At 43.5% G+C, this 15314-nt stretch overlaps 1 protein-coding gene across 1 annotated transcript; it reads left to right on the top strand.

The window, feature by feature from the left end:
* The first annotated feature begins 10393 nt into the window (after positions 1 to 10393).
* Positions 10394 to 12676, top strand: LOC118013628 (olfactory receptor 10J1-like). Its single transcript, XM_035009488.1, has one exon. The coding sequence runs from the start codon at positions 10394 to 10396 to the stop codon at positions 11342 to 11344; it is 951 nt and encodes a 316-aa protein (XP_034865379.1). The 3' UTR covers positions 11345 to 12676.
* The last annotated feature ends 2638 nt before the right edge of the window (positions 12677 to 15314 follow it).

Below are 15314 nucleotides of genomic sequence, written 5' to 3'. Positions count from 1 at the left end.
AGAAACTCTAGTGCATTTCTCACTGAGCAGCTGCTGTGTGCACAGCAATGGACAGAGGACTGTGTAGGGTACAGAGATGCAAGAAGGGGAGTTTCCCCCAACCATATCTGACTTTGTCAAAATCTTGATTTCCATAGTCAGAAATAATAAAGGGGAGATTGGAATGTGTTCCAAGAGAAATAATAAACATGGAATCACAACAGTGATACACATTTATCAAGCACTTACTCTAAGTCATATTGCTTTATCCCATTGAACACTCACAGGAACCCTATGGAATGGTACTGGTAGCATCCTTGTTTTTCAAAAAATAGGGAGGTCATACAAACAGTGAACAGCAGAGCCAGGATTTGACACTCAGGTCTGAATAGCTAGGTTCTTAAATATGAGGAGAGAAGGCATTCAGCATGCTGTCCCTGTACTTTTCCCACAACATTTGGGATTATTGAGTCATTCCCTCCACCTCCAATAAGTTGAGAACTCACGGCCATCTTTTGCCTTACGCTTTATGAAACACAGTTCTGGAAGAGCTCCTGCAGCTGGTGGAGCTGCAGGAAAAGTCTGGAAAGAAGTGATTGGACCTGACATAGTGGGTGCTGGGAGTTAGCATGCATTGTCACCATTTCATGTGGCAAGACCGAGCCTCTGTCCCACGGAGTAGACAGGCAAAACAGGGGGTGATAGGGGCTTCCACCGTCTTGCCTCTCCCCCCAAAGAGCGACTCTTTAGGTGAGGGGACTCCAGTAACATCAGGCTGTGGAGTGGACTGCTTGCATTGGCAGCCAAGTAGGTGGGGCCTCGGATGGGCAGGCTGGAGCAGGCAGACGGTGGGACCTACATTGCTCTGAAAAGCCCCCCTAGGCCCCCCTCTGAGAGCGCCTACATTTGGATACCTGACAGAGAGAAAAGAACAGTCAATAATGTTGAAGAAATGGAGACAACTAACAAAAAGAGGACCTTACCACAACCGTACCTCCTCTAATGAGGTGGCAGTCATGTGCAGGCATGGCACTTACACCCAAGCCCGGAGTGACCGCGCCTACGCTGTGGGCGACTCCGTCTCATTCTGCGCCCCCTCTCACCTCCCCCCCAACAATGAGGGGCTCATGCTGGGAAAGAAAGGGGTGCAGGGGCGTGGTCACCACCCTTCACCTCCCAACACCGATGGAGCCATTGCCGCCACAAACCCTGTTCTGGGCTCGGGGGCAGCTGAAGGAGCAGGGGGTGAGGGAACCCGGAGAGAATTTCACATCGAATATGAAGTTAAAACTTGAAGACTCAGGATTGTGTTTAATAACTCCAGTGAGGTGGTTTTAGTAACACAAAGTGATGAAAAGGTCGCGAAGGTGGTCGAAGATGTCATTAGGGAGCATGCTGCCCAACAAGAATGGAGCCACAGTAATAGTTTCGGGGAAAAGTAGCGATTTCACGTGTATACCTCGCAAGCTGAGACTCCTTTCAACACAGCTGTGTCTCTGAAATGGAAAGGTTGGACCACATAAGCCCTAAGGTCCTCTGCAGGTCTAGCATCCAAACATTTGCCGGCAACTGGGATTGGAGCAGTTCAGGCAGCTCCGTTAGGTGGACGGTGTGGCCCTGTGGTGGTTCCCAAAGAACAGTGGTTCCTGCAGCCTGGCTGATGAGTCCTTGCTTCTCCTCTCCGGTCTGCCAGGTGACAGTTCGGGAGCTGTCATGCCCTCGCCTTCCATGATCCTGGCTCACATGGGTGGAAGTGAAAAGAGGAAGCGGGAGGTCGCGATAGATTTGAAAGCGGAAGTCAGTGGAGAACGGAGTTGAAAGCAGAATACGGGAAGGATGGTAGGATTGAGGATAACCATGGGGTGTCTGTTAGAAGTGACTTGGGAGACAGATGGGATCTTCAGGTTCCTAATCCGTTTTTATCCTCAGTCCCAAAGTAGGGAAAAACATCATAAAACTTTAAATTAGGTAAAGGACCTTAAAGATGATCAATTTAAACTCCTTGTGTTAGGGAGTGAGAAGCCCGAGCTGCAGAGCATGCTTTGTGCGGGTTTTCTAAACCATTCACTGGTAGCCAACGCAGAACTAAATTATGAGGTTCCATTTGCTTGTTTGTTCGTTTGTTTGAACTGAAGATTCAGGCTGAGCAAAGGCTGAAAGAACCAGTGCTCCTAAGAGGGACTATGCTACTCCAGTGTGGGGAGAAAGATCCTGAAGAAATGAGAAAATAAAAGAGCTAAAACATACCATATGTAATAACAAGATGGAGAATTAAGTCAGAGTGATGTGATAAAGCATGAGTGGGTGTCTCATTCATGTATTTAGGTTCATCACGTACTGAAATGATAACAGGGCAGTTGACTCTCTCAATCCCAAGTTCAGTGAGTCACCACATTCAGTGACACTCACCATCCACTCTGCAGAACGGACTGGCAGGTGCATACCATTGGCTACATGACTGCAGCCGGTAAACTTCTCTTTAGGAGAAACACCAGGAGATTGAAGTGTCACAAATACAGGCTGAAGAACGTTTCAAACCTGAAAGTGACTCACAGCGCTGAATGCATCTGAATTATCAAGTAGGGGAACCAAGAACAGCCCAGTGAATTTGCTCATTCGAAAATCTTGGTGTAGCCCTCATCATCCAGGGTTTGTGTCTTAGCCACGCAAGCCTCGCATCTCAATGGTAAACTCACAGAAGCTGACCAGTCTCTGAGACATCACTCAAACTCACTAGATAACTCCAAATGCTAATTCATTCATTTTTCATGGTAAATAGACCAGACCAGGCATATCTTTGTGGCTTTTGCTTCCTGGTGGATATAAGCAATTTAGTATATTAAAGTGCATGTCAGAAGATTACTTATTATAACCCTATTACTCTGGTCTTACCCTATCAAAGAATGCATAACAATCTATGAAATTCACATCTTTTTTGTCTGGTTCCTCGTCACATACAATGTGTGTTTGAATCATTGCTCTTTACCTGGTGCTCACACAGTGCAGGGCATGTGTAGACCTTCAATAAATATTTATTAGAGGTATAAATGAGCAATTAACTCATTGATTTTTTCTATCATGATGTTGCAGCCTAATAAATCCTTCTTTTCCTTAGAGACAATTTTCTAAAAAGAAGAAAAGCTCTTGAAGAGCATTTGAAGCATGCTAGACAACTCTGTCACCCATTGTTGATCTTTCGTGAGAAACATGAATCTCGTTTTTGCATCCATGCTAAGGAAAAACCAGCACCTAAGGCCATACTCTTTAATTCGTTCCTATGGTAATATCATCGAGTGTTTTCTTTTATAACTGATGGCCTGCCAGCCCTACTGAGATATATAGAATGTGGACAAGATATAGCCTCTAATCCTTTCTATTATTTTAAACACAGGATATTTAATTATACATTTAATTTACTGGAAATACAGTATAATAAAGTCAACAAATGAAAAGGAAGATCAAGTCCCTTGTGGTGCCTGGCTCTGGTGTGTAGATGCCCTTCACCCCAGGCACACGTCACCTTGCTGAAGAAGAGTCAGTCTCCTCTGACCTGCCTTTTATGGTGTCCTTGTGGCAGCAAGTCCAGTTCTTTCAGAAACCACAAGCAATTTGATTTTCTAGGGCACATCGCTGGCCAGATACTGACTGCAAGGATTATTTTGAAGTGTGTCACTCAGACTTCGTGGCCAGAATGAGAGGAGAGCAGAGGAACACTGCAGATCCTTTAGTGTGCATCACCCTCTTCTCCTCTGGATGCCATCATTGATCCCTTGTTTCTAGAGCTTTTGTTTCTTCTGCTTACAGGATTGCTTGTGGGTTTGCTAACATTTGCAGACCCCACTCCTACCCCCGTGCTATCCTCCTGCCACCTCACGTCTCTGCTGGTTATAATACATGGGCTTGCTGGAGTACGACGGTGTGTGGTCCTGCATCATCAACATGAAAAGAGTGAATTTCCCCCCACTGGATATATGGGAATACGCGCTCGACTCAGATCAGGCGGACCAAGTTTGATTCCAATTCTACTCAGTCCTACGTCGCTCTCTGGCCCTAAGGGATGAAAAGAAACTTCTATACACAAACAGTTTCACAGAATAAATGTAAGGGAAAGGGCATGATTAGGAAAGCACTGTTGGCAACTTCTAATAAAAAATTGATTTAGACAAAAGTCATCAAAAGATGAAATGATAAAATATTGATGGGATCAATTTGAATAGAGCACCAGGCTGTTGCTACCCGGAATGCTGATCAATTTTGCATTGCTTAGGGTGGGAAAACCAAACAGGGTGCACCTCCTGATTGGGCTTCCAGATAAGATACAGGATGCCTTGCTAAACTTGAATTTCAGATAAACAATAATTTTTAGTACATATGTCTCATGTAATATTTGGGACACACTTATCCTAAAAAATTATTTGCTGTTTGTTTAAAATTCAAATTTAACGAAGTATCCTTTATTTTTATTTGTTAAATCTGATAACTACTTGAAGTAATGCAAAGTTGTGTGTGTGTATATATATATGCATATATATAGTTTAATACAGTTTTACATATAATTTATATATATAGTTTAATATAGTATAATGCAGTTTATAGTATATATATTTTAATATAGTTTATATAGTTTAATAAGTTTAACCTGCATCTAATTAAGCCTTTAAAATTGACTTCAAATTTACAAGAAATACAGGGCATAGAAAGAAAAATGGTACAATGCATGAATGGTATCCTGAAGGTGCCTGCCCATGAAATGAAAAAACTGGGTGGAGGATGGTAGAATGCTCTAGACCAAAGATGCTCAAAGGAGGAACATTTTGCCCCCCAGCGGGTATTGACAATACTTAGAGACATTTTTGGTTTCCCCCCCGTATGCTGCAGGGAGGGGAAAGGATGCTGGGAGCACCTAGTGGGCGGAGGCAGGGAAGCTGCTAACTGTCTTGTAACACACGGGACACTCTTACCCCTCACCACACCACAAAACACATCAGGCCCCTGAGAACAGCAGTGTCACTGTTGAGAGACCCTGACCTGGTCTCAAAGAGCCTTTGAAGACTTAACAACCAATTGCAATGCACATTGCCCATCTGAATCCTGACACCACACTACACATACAAGAGAGAAGGCAAGGCAGCTATTTGAAAAGGATAGGATGGAAAAATGCTTACGTGGGAAAGGCTCACAGTACATGGCTAAGAGAAAAAATGAACTGGATGTAAGGAAGTTTGTATGGCATGACCTCATATTACTGAAAAGGAGAAAGAGCTACGAAAACAAGTCATTCTGTGTTTGCTGTAAACATAAGGGTGTATGTGTGTGTAAACAGACACACACACATTAATGCAGAGAAAACCAATTAGAGAATTAGTCACCAAAATATTAATAGTGTTGGTATTTCTAAGTTGGAGATCATAAGTGATTTATGTGATCTTTTTTTCCCCTATTTTCTGTGTTTTCTAAAATGAACACATATTACTGTTTTTAACCAAGGGGAAATAGGATGGTTTTAGAAAGAAAGTTCTTAGTCTGGGGGGGAGACCCTTACAGCAATCACCTTTTGCAGCGCAGAGCTGAAATGGCTCCTCAGACATCTCCCTTGTGCCCAGAGAACCTTGATGGAGATGGTGACGCTGAACCAGAAACTAAAGGAACTGGGGCAGAGATCTGCTGTGTCATTCTCTCTCCAGCAAGATCCAAGAATGAACCAAAGGGAGCATGAGGAATGGGCCTGACAGCAGCCTCTGTCTTTCCAAGCGTGGGAGGTGGGTCTCCCTCAATGGGAGCTAGGCAGAGATGTATGTCTGGTGAGCCTTAAGGAAAGTGGCTATGGGCCAACACTGGACAAGAGAAGCCCTGGCCGCCATTCCCCTCTGTGTGCCCTGATCATATTTGGAAAAGTTGCAGGAAGTTTTCTGTTCTCTGATCCTGAAAAACTAGAATATAGGGTCTTCTCTTTTTAAGCTTATCCAGTGTCCCCGTGGTTTTACTTGACTAAACCCAATGCAGTATTGGTTTCTGAAACCCCAACAGTCCCCAACAGTGAGTAAACAAATGAAAGCATCTCCCTTGTCTGCTACCCAAGTTCCTAACGAAGCTCTTGAGACAAGCCCTAGGGTTCTCTCATCCTTAGCTCTTGTTACCCCAGAGGGATTTTCAAAAGGATGGTGTCAGGAGACCTGGCACGAGGGATTTGCTTCCCTTGGGGATAATAAATAGTCAAAGCTCCTAAAATCTGGAGTTTAAGAGACTGCATTTTTTTCCAGGACTACTTCTCAAGCCAAAGGAACCAATGCCCTCAACTTCAAGAAATATAGCAATAATTTGAGGTTTTCTCTGATACTAGAGAAAGCTGAATTTTCCTTGCTTTGTAGGTTTTAGCTTCCCTTGTAAATGGCTCTTGAACACAAGGTATTTTTACCGGCTTCCTCTGAATAGATTGAGCCCTTTCAGTGACTTTTAAAAATCACTATCTGGAAAGTGATTCCTTCTTCCTTTCGCCAAGGTCAGAAGCAGTGAGTGGCTGTGGGCAGAACTAAGTGAAAATGGAATGCCGTGTGTGTTTTCGAAATTCTTATTATTTTCCCTCTAAGTTTTTCATTATTTTTTGGTTGTATTGATTCTCATGCCATTAATATTATATTTCTTCATGCTCATCTTGCTGTGGTAATGGATTCAAAGACATGAAATTTAGCAGAGACATGATAATAATCTTCCACTATCGAGCTGAAAAGGAAATAGAAGGTAGGAAAATGTGGGGAAGTGGCAAGTTGCAGGGAGACAGATGTTGAGTCAATAGAAAGTGATATTTTCTAAGAATCAAGGCTACTCAACAATAGAATAGATGATAGTATATCTATATGGATCTGTATAGTGGGAAAGTGTGCACCATTGGTAATGAAGAGATAGATCCACTCCACTGTTATCAAGAGTATTCAAGATATAATAGTAAGTGAAAAAAGCTAGTTGTGAATTGGTATGTGCAGTTTCATTTCATTTGTGTAAAATTGAAATGATACGGAAATATGCACAATTGTACTTAGAAAATTTCTAGACAGAAATTTTAGAAAGACACAGACATGAATCATTTTTACCCCTGGACCAGAGAATGCAAAGCACAGGAAAAGAAATCTAACGTTCCCATTTATATCCTTTTGTACAGATGGCTGTTTTTCCCCGAAAGCATTTTTATAATATAAAAAGCCTGGTTTTATTTTTTAGGTAAACTTGGTATCTTTAAAAAAAAAAAAAGAGAGAGAGAGAGGATGCTAACTTGTAAGATAATGAATTTTCAATCATTGGAAGCACTGAAGCAGAATTTGGGGGACTATTTGTGAGGAATGCTTGCTTTTAAAATTACCTCCTAGTACTAAGGTCCTGTGATTCCATTATATTAAAGGACTTAACGCCACCAAGCACATGGGTTTTCCCAGCTTGCTTCCCATTGGAAAGACTTGAATAATGAAACAGATAAGATTAACCCCTTGCCCAAGATTGCTTGTCAGGTCTAAGCAGAACATGATTACTCTAGAAGGAAATATTTTGACTTTTTTTTTCAGGGTAGAGGGATATTTCTGGCTAAAGATCCAGAATCCAAGAAGACAGCAAGTGGTGTAAAGTATTGTTCTTCCACAGAAGTAGGCTGCCATTTTGTTTCTGCTGTCATGACCTTACTATCATGGTGTTAACACTCACCAGGTTTTTGCCGTCTTGATGAGTCCTCGTTTTCCCGAGGGGGTGATGAGAGAGGAGAGGGAGGCACAAGCTCAATTCGATCTTTTTTCTTCTATATCCTTGCTTATCTTCTCAACTCCCTTAGCGGAGGTAGGATTGGGAGGTCAGATTGATTTTCCAGTTACATAAGATTGGGGTTTTATCTTGTTCAGTAACACATCATGCATCTCAGTTAAACAGCAATGGTTTCAAGACTAGCCTATCACCACATCTCAAAAGAAAATGAACACATAATTTGCTCTCCATTTCCCCCTATAGTTTGAAAATATTTTATATTTTTCTATTCCTCAAAATCTTTAGTAAGGAAATTCCAAAATCTGCCCTCACATAGCTGCTTGCATCCCACGGTGGTGATAGTCAGAATTTTTATTTTGTCTCTATTTAAAATTTTAATATTTTGTTCATCACGGATTTTTGCATTAGCTTTTTAAAAAAAAATACTGCATCAAAATCGTGTTCATCTTGATCACTGAGTTTTTTTGGTGCCCCCCTAAATGTTGCGTTCAAGATGAGTGTCTCACGTGCCGTACTTCACTTCCAACACTGCTCAGAAAGGTTTTCTTTTTCCAACTACAATCTTTCTTTAAAAACCGAAGTTAATTTCCTCTGGATCTGGCTGTTGGGTGCTCAAATTTCTATGACATTCCTGTTCGGAGACTAACTTGGTCTTACATGATACTGTCAGCTTTCTCTTCTCCAAGGTAAATTAACCCACTACATTTACCTTTTCTCTTTCCTTTTCTCTTCAATCCTCACTGCAGCCTCATTATGGAGTCTCATTGTAAGAAGAATTTAACAGTTATTTTTTCGGTCTGTTTAGAAGAGAAATAATTAAGAAAATCTGTATTATATAGGGAAGATAAAAAGAAAAGCCATTTAAGATTCTCCATTCACTATCCAGAAAAAAATATTTTTAGCATTTTGGTATATTTATTTCCAACCCATTTTTAATGGTGTGTGTACTGTTCCATGTTTCCCTTCATTGTTTATTCCTTCTTCTTTTCTTTTTATTTTTGAAAAATTATTGACTATCTATCTATCTACCTATCATATTTTTCCATGTCAGAACATTAGATGTTTAATAGCTCCATAGTTCCCATCAGATGGATATATTATAATTCATTATTCCTTTACTTATTTACATTGTTTTTGGTATTCATTATTATAAATAATATCATAAAAGCTTCTTACACATATATCCTGATACATCTCTCTGATTATTTCTTTAAAGTAAGTAATTGGCAGCAGAAGTATTAAGCCAAGGAGAACGGACACTCATGGTCACTAATATGCTAATTTTTCATTTACTTATCAAGGTAAACATACTAAAATTTTTCCGGTTTCCCCAGTGTTTTCCAGTTTTCCCAATTTTTTTTTCCCAATGTAATCTCATTCCCAGAGTGAGGAAAATCCTTTAATTCTTTTCAATAAAAGCCAGGGGGGAAAAAGTGTCTTCTTTCTCCCCTGTTTGGTAGCCATGATGCTTCTTCAGGCAGTTGTGGTAAAGGCAATTCACACTGGCCTTAAAATGAGAAGATTGGATCTATGACTTACTAATTTTGGGCAAACCAGCGAACCCTAGGTGTCTTAGATTCCCCATCTGCAAGATGAAGATAGTTATTGAACAGATGGGATTGATGTGCTGTTAAATAATACATATAAACACTCTTCATAAACCAAAAAGTGCCATAAGGAACTATCCTGGTTGTTATTATTATTATTGTTATTATCATTAAACTGTTTTTTTTTTTAAATGAGAACTTGTTGATCTCTAAAACTCCCCAGATAGTGAGAGAGGGTATGCAAACTTGTTTCCCCAGAGGTACAGTGTATTATTCTAAAGAAATTAGAAAAGAGAGCTCAGAGCCTAGTCATTAGTCAGACCACCTGTGAAAATTCATGTCCAAGCACCAGCTGCAAAACACGAAAATACACACATTGCAAGAGAACCAACACTTAGTAACTGACCTACACACACAAGGTGTGCATCGACAGGGCCCGGCTGGTCCTGAGAGGTCCCTCCGAGCAAGAGGAGGCTCCGTCAGTACCCAAGAAAGAGGGGGAATGTGTCTGGTTAAAAACTACATTCGGGAGGGCAGTCAGGTTTGAAGCAGTTGAATGATTTGTGAAAAGGGTTCATGAAAAGATGTAGACAGGTGGAACAGGGACAGAACAAACACTCAGGTCCCCTCAGAGCAGAGAGCGTTGTCCCAGTTAGCAACTCGGAAGGTAAGATCTTTAAGAGGATGATCAAAATTGTGACTTCAACAAAGTGGAAGAGGTTGGCCAATTTGTTTTAGGTAAATAAAAATCTGAAACTGTAATTCATGAGAAAATTCTTCTCAAAATTATGCATTTTCTAATTCTTTAGCTCCAGTTGCCTCCAACACCCATGTTCTGGCTCATGAGGAAACCTCTTCCAAACTAGCCCAGGTATCCTTCCTGCTACCCTATCCCATCCGTTTCTTCTTCTGTGCTTTTATACAAAACTCCTTGTACATGCAATTGCTTCCTGATTATGTTTTCTGCCTTTTCCCTCCTGGGGCACAGGAGGACCCATGCACCTGACACATCCCGTGGAGCAGGTCCTTGTTGCCCCTCTGGTCCTGAGCAGGCGCGGGGCACAGGCATGTTCTGACTCACTGACGGGCCTGAGTCTCCATCATATTGACCCAACAATTCATCCATGAAGACCAAGAACCACACAGTGGTGAGTGAATTCATTCTCCAGGGGTTTTCCAGCTTCCGAGAACACAAGGTCATCCTCTTTGTGCTATTTCTTATGTTGTACCTTTTAACTCTGGCTGGCAATGTCATCATTGTGACCATTATCAGCTTTGCTCGTCATCTCCACACACCCATGTACTTCTTCCTCGGTGTGCTCTCCACCTCCGAGACCATGTACACACTGGTCATTGTACCGCGGATGCTCTGCAGCCTTGCAGGTCTTAGCCAACCCATCTCCTTGGCTGGCTGTGCCACCCAGATGTTCTTCTTCCTCACCTTGGCCATCAACAACTGCTTCCTGCTCACGGCCATGGGGTACGACCGCTACGTGGCCATCTGCAACCCCTTGAGGTACACAGTCCTCATGAACAAGAGGGTGTGTGCCCTGCTCGTTTGGGGGGCTTTCAGCTTTGGGCTGTTTGTGGCCATAATTCAGATTTCCTCTGTGTTCAGGCTGCCCTTTTGTGACAGAGAAGTGGCCCATTATTTCTGTGACATCCGCCCAGTTATGAAACTCTCCTGTGCAGACACCACTCTACATGACATAATTAATTTTATCATCAGCTCGCTTGTTATTGTGATGCCCATGGGGCTGGTCTTCATCTCCTACATCCTCATCATCTCCACCATCCTCAAGATCGCCTCTGCCCAGGGCCGGAAGAAGGCCTTCGCCACCTGCGCCTCCCACCTCACGGTGGTCATCGTCCACTATGGCTGTGCCTCCATTGCCTACCTCAAGCCCAAGTCCGAAGATACCAGGGATCAGGATCAGCTGATCTCAGTGACCTACACCGTCATCACCCCCCTGCTGAACCCTGTGGTGTACACCCTGAGGAACAAGGAGGTCAAGGATGCTCTTCACCATGCTATTAGCAAAAATCCTCTTGCCCTAGGATCTATGGTAGTTTGACACATAGCCTGTCATCTTCTGGGTATTTCATAATCTCGAAAAAAATTTGTTTTTTGATCATGTCATTCATTCTCTACCCAGAAAGAGTTGCAGAATGTGGTGGTAAGGCTGCAGTGAGGAGCCCAGAGTTTCCCTGACTTGAAGTTCATTTTCATCATCATGCTCCATGCCTTCTACTAATCTCAGAGGTTAACACCAGAGGAGGTGTCAGGTGTTGCTCGGAAGGTGGAGAGCTGGTAGGGAGTAACAAGCAAGAGGGTGGCTGATTGTTATCAGTTTTTGGTGGCAGGAACCTAGGCTGTATGACACCTATTTGAAGGGAGGAGTTGAGAGAGCAACCTGAGTGTCAGGTAGATCCTGAGCTCTGAAACGTAAAGAGAGCATGGCTGGTGCATAGGATGTTCCGGAAACACAGTCAGAACTACCTTCCTACTTATCATCACTTTCTCCTTTGGGCAGTGACAAGAGTAATAGACCCTGACATTCCAGAAGAAATATTCTCTGCTTTAACATTCTCACCTGCCTTGGAGACCCATGAAATTTTTTTTCCAATTTTATTGAAGCTCACATTAGAACTGTTTCCTTGGTGAGTCTCATATATTCACATGTTAGCAAGTAACTTGTCACATCTGGCAGCTGCATTTCCCTGCAGTTAGAGATGCTCTCTGTGGGGGTAATGCACGCGCTGTGCTGCGTTCACGAGCGTGGGGATATCTGAAGACCTTTTCTGAAATTAAATTTATTAACCCCACCTCCCACCTAACTCTGGCTGTCTCAGATCTGGATAATTAGCATATGTGGAGTCTGAGCAGAGACGCGTGTCTTGTCTTCACGCTCTTCATTTCTGCATTGCTGAACTCATTTTCTGTCAACAGTTGGGTCCTACTTTAAACTCTAAGTTTGAACACTTGTCTAAACGCAATCCTCTTCCTGCTCAAGGACAGTCCAAGTGTTCCCACTGAAGGTGCATTGAGAGTGCCTGTCGGACAAGCGACTTGGGATCCCTAATGGTAGAGGGGCCAAGAAGAGACACTTTCATGTTTATGCAGCATTACCTGAAAGAATAAAAGTTTTGCCTCCTCACAGCAGCTGCCTCCTTATTGCCCTTATCTGGGTTCCATGAGAGCACCTCAGAATCCTTTCTGAGCCTGGTTCAAGGGAAACACTCTCATAGGCCTACATCTTGGAAAACCCCAATGGAGATCCTCTCTTTGGGGGTCCCGCTCATTGTAGCAGCCCATTCCTGAAAGCCTCTCCCAGCAGTCAACCCATTTTATAGATTGCTGAATTTTTGCACACACAACCCCCATAGGATTTCTCACAGCTGCCCAGGGCTTTATAGGATTGGCGCTCATACTGAAAATAGTGTGTTCCCCTGAGTTCCTATCGTTTGATGCTGCAGAAAATTATGGTGTAATCTTCCCAAAGTAATATTTGCAACAGTAAAGATTGTGTATTAAAGGTCCACCCATTTTTTGTCTTTTTTAAAATATAGTTTATACCATCATAACAGAGCCAGAAAAAAAAATTAAGCCAATGCATTTAATTTCAAAGAGAGTGTGTGACTAATTCTCACTCAACGTAAATCATGTCTGAACAGAGTGATGCTTAAGTGCACACCTTGGGCTTAGTCACTGCATAGCCATGATCTTCCTAAGTCAGGGCCTGCCGGTTGAGGGGTTGCTACTGTGACATGGAGTACACATCTCCTTTTGGGAGAACATGTAATCCCGCAAGGACACATCCCATATCTCCCCAACAAAGCATTGCTACTCTTGTCCCAGAATATTCTTTGCCTCTGTCCCCCACACAGTACCCCTTGCTCACACCCATCCTCTCCGTGGTCTTTCCATCCTCCCAGAGTTCAGGATCCTGGAGCAGACTGCTTGCTGGCACAGATGTGGAATTGGGCATAAGGAGACGGGGGCTTTTGCAAGTGACCGTAGCATTCCCAGTGGACCCCATGTGCTCTCACCTGCTTTGTTGACAGAGAGAAGCTGCTCACTGTCCTTGGACTGGGTGCTGTGGGGGGAAAGGCCATAAGGGCAGGTGAGGCCTGTAGAGTCCTTCAGTGGCCTCTTCGCCCTGGGGATCAGGACTCCCCTTCACTAGGGACCAGAGGCTGCCTCCGAACAGAGTGTGTATATATATATGCATATAACACACTGGAGCTCACAGGGTGCCCGTGAGCACATCATCTCAGTCATTACCTAAGAAATGTTGTGTTAAAGCGCAGGCTTTGGTCCAGTTGTCCTTAGAAGAGGAAGTAAAGACGTCCTACGTCACCCTCCACTGGAACTGTCGCTGCAGATTTCATCTGTGCAGATAGCAAACACCAGCCATGGGGCATGAAACACCGCTGACTCATTCAGTGTGACTGAACCCATGGAGCGCCCCCCCCCTCCCCACCGCTGATCACGCTCTGAGATGTCTCCCATGGGACCCTAGTGGCTGTGGTTCGAGGGCGTTATCGTGACTCTTCTGGAAGCATGGCTTGTCTGTGCTGGACCATCGCTCAGAGCCAGTGGACGCCTGAGGAGCGGAGGTGTGCCTGCCGTGCCCCCCCCCGACCCCCCCTGTGCAGCTCTTGTGTTTAGGGCCACATTCCCACTGCTTACTTCCCCACGGCTGCAACATCCGCATCGTGGCATTACTTATCATCGACTCATTTCCTCTTAAGACCCCTGGGAGAGGCGGGCTTAACCATCATAAAATCAACTGTTTTTCTCTTGCTTAGGGAAGCAGATTTAACAAATATTATGGTCTAGAAGTAAATTAGGGAATAAGGAGTAACTTAATCAAGGGAGACACAGCCTAGAAACACTGTGAAGTCCCGAACTGAGTTAGTTTTGCTTCGTAGTAGGAAATGGGAAAACAGCATGAACTCTTCTTTCCTCAGATACAAGGTTTCTTAAAATGTTCACCCTAGACAAAGATTGAGAGAGAGGGAGAGCACCTGTGTGGGGGGAGGAGGAAGGAGGGAGAGAGCCCATATGCTTTAGTCAGTACCATAGGAATTAGGAGGATGAGGAAGTCTCTCTGATCTTATTATCTCCCTGTGTGTGATTTGTGACCTTGTTAGTGTACAAACCTGGGGCAAAACAGCCTGGTTAGCCCAAGAGTGGCATTTTGAACATTCGATTACTGGTAGTGATATGATAGAGAAGGGGGGGTGTCTCAAACCTGAGAAGATGAGGCTGTGCTTAGTGGCAGGAATAGGAAAAAAAAAAAAAAAGGGTGACAGAATATTAATGCTTTGTTTTTGCTACTAATAAAAACTAACTTTCTATAACATTTACACATCACAAAGTGCATTTTCCCTTTAACCGATCTCACCCAATCTTCAAAGCAACTCTTGCAAGATCGATGTCATTTTTATCCCTATTTCATAGATGAAGAAACTGAGGATCAGGGTCCAGTGAACTCACAAATGTAATGCAGTTTGTTTGGGAGAAACCAGCTCTCTGATTAAAGTCCGAGATCCTTGTAAGTTTTCATATTTCCTCCCCTGCGACCCAGACTGAAGGATTGCAAGGGTCAGAGAGGGGACAACCCAACCCTGCAGGACCTTCTCTTTTTCTAGTGAAGGCTGCCTGCCCCTTCTCGTCCCCCACCCCCACCCCAGGTGGGAGGGAATGGTGTTCCCATGGAGGAAGCAAACCACTCTCCTTTCTCTGTCCTGGGGCTTTCTCGAGCCAAGCATATCCTTACTCACCAGCATCTGCGTCTGTTTTAAAAATATGTCCAAAAAATAACTCTACTCTCCTTGATTGTGGGTCAACTCACTTCTACTGAGTAGAATACAGCCAAACTGAGGTGTGTGGTTTCCAAGATTAGAGTGGGGGAAGACAGACTTCTGTGCTAGGTGGGACCTAGGCAGGGGTCAGTGTTGGAGAAGCCTGCCATGCTGGGGGCTGCTCTGTAGGAAGGCCCGCATAGCAAGGAACCAGGGGGAGCTCTGCCAGTAGCC

The sequence above is a fragment of the Mirounga leonina genome, unplaced genomic scaffold, assembly GCF_011800145.1.
Source record: "Mirounga leonina isolate KUSES-001 unplaced genomic scaffold, KU_Mleo_1.0 Mir_154, whole genome shotgun sequence".
Classification (NCBI taxonomy): domain Eukaryota; kingdom Metazoa; phylum Chordata; class Mammalia; order Carnivora; family Phocidae; genus Mirounga; species Mirounga leonina.
The sequence above is the reverse complement of the archived record's forward strand: the minus strand, read 5'-3'. Positions and strand labels throughout refer to the sequence as shown.

Coding starts and splice junctions, on each gene's coding strand:
- LOC118013628 (XM_035009488.1), top strand. CDS start 10,394: ATGAAGACCAAGAACCACACAGTGGTGAGTGAATTCATTCTCCAGGGG.